Source organism: Anolis sagrei, chromosome Y (assembly GCF_037176765.1).
Source record: "Anolis sagrei isolate rAnoSag1 chromosome Y, rAnoSag1.mat, whole genome shotgun sequence".
NCBI classification, from domain to species: domain Eukaryota; kingdom Metazoa; phylum Chordata; class Lepidosauria; order Squamata; family Dactyloidae; genus Anolis; species Anolis sagrei.
Genome location: NC_090035.1, coordinates 70,197,604 through 70,208,843, shown reverse-complemented (window position 1 = coordinate 70,208,843; position 11,240 = coordinate 70,197,604). Strand labels below are relative to the sequence as shown.

At 44.2% G+C, this 11,240-nt stretch overlaps 1 protein-coding gene across 1 annotated transcript in view; it reads right to left on the bottom strand.

Moving 5' to 3' along the window:
• Positions 1-1,600: 1,600 nt before the first annotated feature.
• The window catches only part of LOC137095722 (zinc finger CCCH domain-containing protein 4-like), a 29,674-nt gene continuing 20,034 nt past the window's right edge, over positions 1,601-11,240 (bottom strand). Inside the window, exons 10-14 of the mRNA XM_067462529.1 lie at positions 10,972-11,081; positions 10,388-10,755; positions 9,352-9,620; positions 8,874-9,131; positions 1,601-6,169 (exon numbers count right to left, since the gene is read on the bottom strand). Of these exons, the coding sequence (XP_067318630.1) occupies positions 4,668-6,169; positions 8,874-9,131; positions 9,352-9,620; positions 10,388-10,755; positions 10,972-11,081 (2,507 nt within the window). The 3' untranslated portion in view covers positions 1,601-4,667. The remainder of the gene's footprint in view (positions 6,170-8,873; positions 9,132-9,351; positions 9,621-10,387; positions 10,756-10,971; positions 11,082-11,240) is intronic.

Below are 11,240 nucleotides of genomic sequence, written 5' to 3'. Positions count from 1 at the left end.
AGGTACTGCTCTAATAAGAACGTAATAGTGCTCCATGAAGTCATGCTGGGCACATAATCTTGGAGGCGTCTATGGACAACACCGGTTCTTTGGCTTAGAAATGGAGATGAACACCACCCACCAGTCAGATACGACTAGACTTAATGCCAAGGGGAAACTACCTATTCTATGCCTCTTTTGAGTTCAGGCACAAAAGGAGTTTTACTCTCCTCAAGGATCACAAACTTGGAAGAGGGTTTTGTGAACAAAAATCTCAACCAATGCCATTCTACACAGAACTGGACTCCCATCAGCTCCGTTGGATAGGATGCCGTGAGGATGAATAGGAAGGGAAACAAGCTGTGTAAGGAGAGTTGTCACTTTACTAAGAGAGAAGCACAAAATTGGTTCACTGTATAATTGTCAGTTTAACAGAGATGGGAAAAGTATGGCCTCCAGAACCATTTTTGGGGATCTAGGGGTGGCAAATGCCTCCAAATAGTTTCTAGAGTTTGTGTGGGGCATTTCCCTAGGCATTTGAGACTCTAAAGGTAAAGATAAAGTTTTTCCCTTGACATTAAGTCTAGTCATGTCCAGCTCTGGGAGATGGTGCTCATCTCCATTTCTAAGCCAAAGAGCTGGCATTGTCCATAGATGCCTCCAAGGTCATGTGGCTGGCATGACTGCATGGAGCACCATTACCTTCCTGCTGGAGCGGTAGCTATTGCTCTACTCACATTTGCATGTTTTTGAACTGTTGGGTTGGCAGAAGCTGGGGCTAACACTGGGAGCTCACCCCCTTCCCTGGATTCAAACTGCCAACCTTTCAGTCAGCAAGTTCGGCTGCTCAGCAGTTTAACCTGCTGTGCCACCGGAGGTCCCTACAGAAGGTCTTATTTCAAAACACAACAACAATCCTTAAAATGGCTTGGGTTGCATTACAAAAAATAGCAAAAATACAAAGAATAGCAATAACCTTTCCCATACAGATGACAAGGGGCCTTTGAGGACCAAAAATGATGTTTATGTGCGCAGAGGATACATCGCTTTCCAATGTCGCCTGGAGAGCTAATGTAAGCCCCCCACCCTTCCACAGTTGCCCACTCAAATTTAAAACCTCTCTTTCCAGTCCAGTGGAAAAATATTTTTTCATACTCATGGGTTGTGGTCTCCTCTGACCCACACAACATCCATTACCCTCCCTTCATTTCTGATGCTTACGTGATGTTCCCAGGTCTCTGACAGATCTGTCAGAGACTGAAGCACTCAAACTGTGCACAACCAAGCACGTCACGGACACCAGAAGTGTGTTAAATGGTTGCCACCATGAGCTCAGAGCAGAAAACCAGTGACCAAACATTTAGGAGGGATTTAGGTGAAGAGGGCATCAAAGTCTGCAAAGGAGAGCACTGCCACACACCCCTGCTGTGAAATCTCACCTTCCCTGTTTCAGGAACCCCTTCACCCTAACAGTAAAACAAATTCACATTCTTGGGATCCCATGGACACATTCCCTGCCAAACATCCCTGGGTTGAAAACGGTAACAACTGCTGACACCTCTCCCAGAAAGACGGAACATCGTAACATGATTTCGCACCAGAATCAGAGAGACAGCAACCCTTAAAATCACTGCATCATTTAATGTCAGCAGTACAATGATAGAGGAGACTTGAGTCTGGATGACATTGTTGGAAGACAACATGTGTGATAAAAAAGGAAGTAAACAGAGCCATGCAACCAAAAAAATCACTGTAAAAATACCAGTACAATATATACAAACCCCTTGTCAATATTTACATTTTATAGCATTTTTATAAAGCTCTGGCAGACTGGTTTCATCAGTTAGCAAAGGTGTTTCGTTTTTGCTATTCATGGGCTTCTGAGGGGATTTTATTTTATATTTTTTACAAAATACCCGATTTATTATACAAGTTTCACTGAGCATCTATACCTAAGCAAGCTCAAAAAGCATCTCTCCAGTTAGTTACAGTCAAAAACTTTACACCAGTTTATGAGTCATAGCTTCACCAAAGAGCGCTGGGAACAATAGTTTTGCGAGGCTTCAGGGAATTCTGTTCTAGATTTTCATCCTCATGACAGAACTACAATACCCAGATATCAATGTAAGTGCAAGCAGAGCTGTAACAGTGGAAACCTACAAACAGTTTGTAGACTGGCAGCTGGCCATTTTGACTTTCCATGAAGGAAAACAGATTTCAGTTTGTAGTTTGTGGTAGTTTTAGTTCTTTTCGGTCCTTAAAACAGTTTTTGCCCTATACTGTGGGTGTAACATTCCGGAGGCTAGAAAGAAACAACACTTAAATTAACATGCCTGAGGCATGGAAGTCTTTTGCCCCCTTGTTTTTAAAGCCAAAACTACAAGGAGTAAGCAGCACTAACTGTGCTCATCTTCACCAGATCCTCATTCCTATCTCCCTGACCTCATCATCAAGTCATGCATTCTTCCGAAAGCTGTTTTCAGATTCTACATACCTTTCCCTAGTGAGGCAAGGCAGATGAATTCCCCCAACTTCTAAGAGAGCTGACACAAAGCAGCTACTGGAGAAGTCCTCACCTCATACTACCCCTAAAGAATATTATAGATTGAAAGCTATTAAGAGTAGTGTCTACTCTTTGGGGCAGGCCAGCCTGTTCCAGCTCTTGAGGAAGGAGGCTGAACTCTACTGCCACATGCACTTCCTTCAAGAACCATGTGGTTTCCAAAACCTAGCACCCTGTCCTTCACCCCCTAAGTTGACACAATCGTCAGTTTCCTTGTGCTGAAGTGGGCTAAGTTTCTTGGTTCTAGGAAGCTGGGGCAGCCCATGATTTCCCACTCTTTAAAATAAAGAGTACACTTTTTCAAATGATTGTTAATACCCTTGTGAAGACCGCCCCCCCCCTTCCCAAACACCATCTCCTCAAGAGGAGCTGGGTGAATGCACCCATTTGTGTGGAGATTCCTGAAAACACAAGTAAACATTAGCCCTTTTCAAGGTGCGAGAAGGGCCACACTGACAGGCAATAGGGTTTCCTTGCTATGAAGTTAAAAGTGTGCTTTCAACACAATAGGATGCCACTTTTAAAGATAGTAGTCAAGGGCCAAAATTATATACCCTGAGAGACTTTGGGGGGGGGGGGTTGCTATTGAGGTGGCAAAGGTAGGTTGCAACCTTGTCAAACAGTCAGGTACTGCATAAGACTTGGTGAGTAGTCTGTAACACATACACAGCTCCTACAGGATTCCTTCAAGGGGAGGCAGGGAGTCTCCAATGCTTGTTTCTGGCCTCTAGGAAGTTTATGACTGCTACCAAAAGGATTGTTCACCACTAGCAACAGTTCCGCTTTGACCCTACACTAGACCCTGGATGCGCTGGGCTGACACACCTGACATGCCCCGTTCCGCTAGCATAAAAGGATCTGTGGAACTGCCTGCTTTTTATTGAGCATCTGCAAGCAGTTGCTATAAAGGTGGCAAAGGTAGGCTGCAACCTTGCCAAACAGTCCGGTTCTGCATAAGACTTGATGAGTAGTCTATAACACATACACAACCCCTAAAAGACTCTTTCAAGGGGCAGTATGGAGTCTCTAGTGCTTGTTTCTGGCCTCTAGGCAGTTTATGACAGCTACCAAAAGGATTGTTCACCACTAGCAACAGTTCTGCTTTGACCCTACACTAGACCCTGGATGCTCTGGGCTGACACACCTGACGTGCCCCGTTCCGCTACCATAAAAGGATCTGTGGAACTGCTTGCTTTTTATTGGGCATAACCATCTGCAAGCAGCACGTGGGCATTGGTAATTTCTGTCTTTTTAGAGGAAGAGTGGAAAAGACATGGAAGCACAATCTGAGGGACATTAATAATTTAATTTGAATACTACAAACTTGGTTTTGGTAGAAAGCATCAGTGTTCCTTACCTCCCACCCCACCCCACCCCACCCCAAGAGGCCACCCACCTGCCAGGTGTAGCACCCTGTTCTAGCCCAGCTGGATCTTGTCACAATCCAGAAACTTCAAGAAATGGCAGAAAAACAGGTATTTAAAACAAAATACAATTACAAAAATAATCCAACATGGTTACTTCTCCATGGTAATTTTCACTGCACTAGATTTGTTGTTGCTTTTTTCTTTTTTTAAAAAAAGGCTATGATACACATATTTTGTTACAGTTTAAGAAATGAAGATACATATATTCTACAGATCAGTATGGCTGACAGCTTCATCCCTTTGAACTACGGGTAGGAACAGTCTTTTCTTTTCCCCTCACCAGTTTCTCCTTCATCATCTTCACAGGAAAGACCTGGCAAGAAGAAGCAGGTGGGGTTCAAACATGCCCTCTGTGCAAAGAAAAGGCTAAAGGGACCAATGGGATGAGCTGGCCCAATTTTTCAAAGAAGATTCAAAGACACTGAATGATTTCCGGCGGAGTGCCAAAAAAAAAGAAAGAAAAAAGTCCACGGAGGAACTCTTGGGGCATCACACATTGCTGGCTAGCACTACTCGCGATACTCTGATTACATGTTTACAATGAAGCCGAGAGGTTATACGCTGCAGGGCTGAGCGAAACCCAGACAATCTATATATACAAGGGATATTTTTGAAGGGGAGCATTAATGGAATAAAAAACAGTTACGAACACTGTGGCTTCTCTTGGACACAAGGCTGCATGTGCAAGTCTTTTAATACTACTGGCAGAACGGGGAGGCGGTTGGGTCAAAGCCTTTAAAAACGTCCTTTAAGGAGCCTGCGTCCTGCACCTCGGCACCCTCTTGGGCAGGGCTGTTCCCCGCAAAGGGGCTGCCCGACCCAGACTTGGAGGCCTGCTTCACCATGCCATAGATGGGTGGAACAGGGAGGTTGTGGACACCAGGCTGTGAGGCAGCTTCTGAGGCAGTTGCGGTGGTCGAGGTGGCACCAGCAGTGGAGGAAGCTGTCGCAGGCTTGGGTCGTGGCCGATTGTAGCTATTGTAGCGGTCAGTGGCAGGTTCTGCACTAGGCCATTCCGCCTCCAACTGATCCAGGGCCGACCGACGGATAAACAGGGGCTCCTTCCCTTTGCTGCCTTTACTGCTGTTATCGGGTCCCTTGGCAGCTGAGCCCCCCTCTCCAGAGGACTCAGCAGCCTTGCTGGCCGAGCCAGGAGTCCGGGGGTCGTAGAGGCTGATCCCACTGAGGACACTGCTTTGGCCAGTGCTCCTGCTGAGCCCTCCGGCAGTCAGCAGGCGGGGGTCATAAGGAGCGATGCTAGGTGTTGTTTCAGAATCGGAAACAGGAGCAACTGCCGGGGCGCTGGCTTCAGAGGGCTTTGAGGACCCTGGCAACGCCTGCTCAGATGCTTTGAGGAGCCTGGGGTCAGAGGGGGCCTTCCGTGTCCGGGGATCGCTTGGCTTGTCGCTCTGGCCAGGACTGCCCCCTGCTGCGTTGACTGTCTTCAGTATCCTGGAGAGCAGCTCAAAGTCTGGGAGGCTGGAACTGGCTGAAGGCTCCACTGGAGCCGCTGCTGCTGCCGCCCCACGCTGCCTGGGATCAGAGAGGCTGGCACTCTGAGGCCGGTTTAAGCGAGGGTCAAGAGCAGGCAGAGACTGGAGAGGGGCAGGGACAGGGACAAAGTCCTGTTTGGGAACAGGCAGCGGGATGAGATCCTCAGGGCTCCATAGGACCATGCGGGCAAAATTGGGCATAATCAGGACCACATCTTTCTTGATGTGGCTGAACTGCTGTAACTGGCAGCGTGGGTCCCTGAGGGTATGATTGGGCAGTGGCTCCAAGGGGATTGTGACTGGCTTGTCCCTGAGGGCCCTTTCCCCTTCCTCTTCCTCCAGAATAGATTTCTGAACAGTAGAGCTGGGGCTGGAATGCAATGGGTCTGGTTTGGGGGCAGAGGGAGGAATGTGCCGGGCCAGTCTTGGGTCAGTTGGCCCTGCGTCTCCAGCCCCAGATGGAGCTGAGGGATCCAGGTTGCGCGAAAGCCTGGGATCACGCAGAAGGCGAGGGTCAGCCGGCCGGCCACTTCCCGCCTGCTGGCCCTTTTGGAGTCGAGGGTCACTCCTGCCTGAGGCTGGACCAGCATTCCCAGAGGCATCTTCATGGGGCTTGTTGGAACTTTGTTGCCGCAACGTCTTCAAGATGGAGCTGACACTGATGCTACCCTCGTCTTCATCACTGGAATACCAATTGCCAGTATCACCTGGAAAAACAATAGACATAACCATGAGCCCACGGTACCGATGCACCATGACCGCTACATCAAACAGTGGGCTGACAGAACAAGGAAGTCTTGAGAGAGTCTAATCACATAGGAGATATTTTCAGAAAATGAATAGTCTAATGCCCTCTCCAAAAATTTGAAGAGCAATTCACACTGAGACTGAGTTAATAAAAGAAAATATGATCAAATGGGCAGTGGACTTGGGCCACTCTATTCTGTTAAAAGAATGGGAAGTTATCTGGAAAAGAAAACTGAAATACTCAAAATTGACTAACATAACAGAGAATTGGCAAAAAATGTTCTTTCGTTGGCACTTAACTCCTCAACAACTGGCCAAATTCTACAAGGGTGTTAGTAATAGTTGCTGGAAATGCGGAGATCATATAGGTTCTTACTACCATGTTTGGTGGCAATGTAAAAGAGTAAAGACTTTCTGGAAAGAGATTCATACTCATGTACAAAAAATATTACAGATTAAATTCGATATGAAACCAGAGTATTATTTATTACACCTTTTAGATTTTGACCCAGGGAAAAATAATGACAAGCTACTATACTATATGACAGCAGCTGCAAGAACTATTCTAGCAAGTATGTGGAAAACCAAAGAACTCCCATCCTTTGAATCCTGGATTCTTAAAATAAGGGAATATATGGATATGGACAATCTGGCGAATATGGTGTATGACCAAAACAAAAAGAGGATGACTGATTGGCAACCACTGAGAAGATACTTTATGGAAAAGAAATCAATACAGATAGAGTAAAAAGGAAGGTGGCTGTAAAACATAAAGAGACTTTAAGAAGCAAGTGTTTTCTTATATAACCCTGTGGACTAAATTGGAAGTTCATTACCTCATGGACCATCACCCTCGTTTTTTCTTTCTTTCATTGTTTAACATCCCTGTCTCCTCTTCCTCCCCACACTACATCCTTACCCTCTGGCCCCGAGGTACTTAATTTCGTATTTGTTTTTTAAAAAATCTCATTTATCTTTCCATTTATTTTTATTTTTTTAATTTTTCCTCTTCTCCCTTCTTTCTGTATTACATATAAAAACAAGGAAAACTGTATAATAAAGATGATTTTTTAAAAAACTTGAAGAGCAATTCACAATGTAGAAAGAAAGCCGAACCCCAGCTCCTGCCCACCATCATCATCCAAGCAAGGAGATCTGTCATGAAGTCTGACAATACTCCAGGAACAGTGACTAGCAATGCTCATTGTTCTCTCTGTCTCACGTTAAGATGCTCTGCTATAAAAAGAGCATTACTTACAGATCAATAGGATCTTTGGGAGTATTTGGAAATTGTAAGACTTCTTCCCCACTTTTAGATGTGCAGAATCAGGAATATGGCTACACAGGAGCATCTACAAATGTGAGCTCCATCACTACAAACTGAGCTGGAACAGAAGCTGATAAGAACTGCACTAAGAATCAGGGATAGTGGATGACTCTTCCACAGAAGAGAAAGCTTGATAGAGCTGAAGAAAGTCACAACACTCCCAGGCACAAGAAGAAACGCTCAGGGTCAGCTCAAGAAAGGAAGGAACAACGGCTTAATGGCTCGAGTACATTGAAGCCTCCTAAGCATTACAAAGGTGGGAAACTGCCCAGTCCAAAGTCAGTGGCTAGAGGTACAAGCCCAGGGAGAACAAGGCCCACGTTCAAGCACTGTATATATTCGAGTATAAGCTGACCCAAATATAAGCTGGGGCACCCAATTTTACCACAAAAACTGGGAAAATGTATTCACTCATCTACCAAAAAATGTATTGACTCATTTACCACAAAATTTTACCACAAAAACTGGGAAAATGTATTGACTCATAAGCTGAGGGTGGGAAATGCAGCAGCTACTAGTACATTTCAAAATAAAAAATTATACCAATAAAATTACATTAATTGAGGCATCAAAGGTTTTCATGTTTTTGAATACTGACATGGAACTGTAATTGAAGATAAGACTGTCCAACTCTGATTAAACCATTATTCTAACGTTCTTCAATGTAAATGTGCTTTTAATAATATAATAATATAATAAAACTTTATTTATACCCCGCTACCATCTCCCCAAGGGACTCGGTGCGGCTTACATGAGGCTAAGCCCACAGTACATCAATAACAAGAACAATAACAAAAAAAATTCAATACAATACAATTAATATAAATCACATAAACAAAAAAACGATAAACAGTAACATGCATGCATTTAAAAACCAATGCCCAGGCCAAATGTAATAATTTTTTTTATTTAATTTTTTTTTAAAAAAATCTTTTTTGTATCTTTCCAATAACAATAGAGTAAAATAATAAAGGTAATAAAAATAATAATAGAGTAAAATAATGGAAATGTAATAATAACAGTAATAATAGAGTAAAATAATAAATGTGATATTAATAAGTAGTAAAATAATAAATGTAATAAAAATAATAGAGGAAAATAATGAAAATGTAATAATAACAATAAAAGCAGAGTACAATAATACATGTAATAATAATAGAGTAAAACAATAAATGTAATAATAATAATTAATAGAGTAAAATAATAGATGTAATAAAAATAATAATAACAGTAAAATAATAAATAACTTTGACTCAAGTATAAGCCAAGGGGAGCTTCTTCACCCTTAAAAAAGGGTTGAAAAACTCGGATTATATTCAAGTATATACGCTACTTGCCTTCTTCGTGGTCCCGTTCCTGTTTGCAACCATCGGTCTGCCGCCGAGCTCTTTCTTCCTCCTCCTGTTGCTTATGGTGGATGCGCATGTACAGGGCCCTCTGGGTGGATGGGAGGAAGTCGGGGATGTTGGTGGGAGGTTTCTGCTGTCTTGAGCTACTCCCGCCTTCACCAAAAGAATCCGGCTCGATGGTGGGGTCAGGGAAGATATTCTCTCCTGGCAATTCATGCATTTCCTCATAGTTGCCATAACCCTCCCCTGTGAAAAAAAGAGACAGAAAAGAGACAGTAAGAACAGAGAAACTGATGAGAGCTTCTGCGAGCAAGAAGCCCCCCAGATCCAGTTGGTGCCAGCACACACACCCATCTCGTTAAAACTGCCAGCACACCCAGCCAGATAGGTCTTCCTGGAAGAAATGGCATAAGTAATCCTAAGAAGGCACATATCTTTACCATCTGCACTCACAACAGATACTTGCCTGTACTACCCATCATGCCAGGATCCATCTCCAAACCTTCTGAATGCTGGTAGAAGTTGTCATAGAAATCTGGTGCAGGTGGACAGGAAGGCATCTCCTCAGGACCAAAAGGCGGCACTGGGGGTCCAGGGCCCATTGGAGGGCCAGAGTTCATCCCGGGACCCATTGGCATGTCAGGACAAACGTCCGGGCACATGTCGGGAAGCATGTCTGGAAGAATGTCTGCAGGCATGTCTGAAGGAAACCGAGAGGGAGACATATCTGGATGCCTACAAGGAAGAAAAAAGTGCAGAAAGTGTCAGAGAATCAACTCTGGGCCAGCATTATACAGCCTCTCTGATGAAGAAGTGGGTCACCTCTTTCTTTTTCATATAACTCCACCAGTGTTCACATTTGGGCATATTATGTATCCATGACAAGTTTGGTCCAGATCCATCATTGTTTGAATTCACAGTGCTCTCTGGATGTAGTTGAACTACAACTCCAAAACTTAAGGTCAATGCCCACCAAACACTTCCAATATTTTCTGTTGGTCATGGGAGTTCTTTATGCCAAATTTGGTTCAATTCTATCACTGGTGGAATTCAAAGTGTTCTTAGATTGTAAGTGAACTATAAATCCCAGCAACTACAACTCCCAAATGACAAAATCAATCCCCCATCACCACCTCACCTCAAATTTGGGTGTGTCGGATATTTGTGACAAATCTGGTCCAGATATTCACAGTACAATTCATAACAGTAGCAAAATTACAGTTATGAAGTCACAACAAAAATAATTTTATGGTTGGGGGTCACAACATGAAGAACTGCATTAAGGGGTCACGTCATTAGGAAGGTGGAGAAAGACTGCTTTAAACAGTTCCTTACATTCTGTTTCCTCTTTCCTATTCCATTCCTTAAATAATATTTCTTTTTCTTTAATGTTATTTATTATTTTCCCCATATTTACCTATTTTTCCTAGTGTACTGTATTTCTAACAATCTTTGGATTTGAAACGTTTCAAATCTGTCCATGAGGGGACCGTAATACATACCTCACTCCCAGTTTCTCCGCCAACTGCCCTGTGGGTCTCACAACAATCTCAAACAGTGAGGGGATCTTCTTAAACATGTCCTGCTGTTGCTGCAGCTGCTGAGGTGAAAGCGGCTCAAGGGTTGGAGGTGGTATCTGTGGTGGCCCTGGGGGCGGAATAGGTGGCGGTGGGGGTGGAGGAGCAGGTGGGCCTCCGGGCATTGCCCGGCCATTGGGAGATGTTGGCGCTGGTGGTCCCGAGGGTCGAGGAGGAGTGGGCAGAAGTCCTACTCCAGGAGGTGGTTTGGGTAAAGGGTTGATGCCTTGTTTCTTGAGCTCCTCTACTTCCTTCTCATCTTCTGCTCCTGCTTCAGCATCATCTGCCAACATCTGAACAACCAAAAGTAAAATATATGCAGTGAGAGAGGGGCAGACAGCATTTCAACAGTGACCAATGCCTCCTACTCCTCTTCCTCACACTTTGCATAGATCCTGGAGCATTTATGTGCTCCAAGGGCCATGCTGGCCAAGAGCAGCCTCTGCCAGGGGCAAAGTCAACTTTGGTGGTGAAAGCAGCAGCAGCAGCAGCACGCTCATTCCCTTTACCTTATCCAGCAGCTCTCGTGTCTCATCTGTAAGTGGGTCATGGGAAAACATGCAGTCATCACCATTGATGCAATTTCCAGTTGTATGGAACAGCTTACAAGGGAAGTCCCGTGCCAGGCATTAAGGAAAATAAATTATGCCAAGAACCAAAAGGATAAAAAAACACAAAGGCAACTTCCTTTTGGGAATACATCCTTGAGCCCTCACTGTGCATGGCCTGCTCAGGGATATCTTTCGATAAATGCTGTAAATAATAATAGTAAGTAATA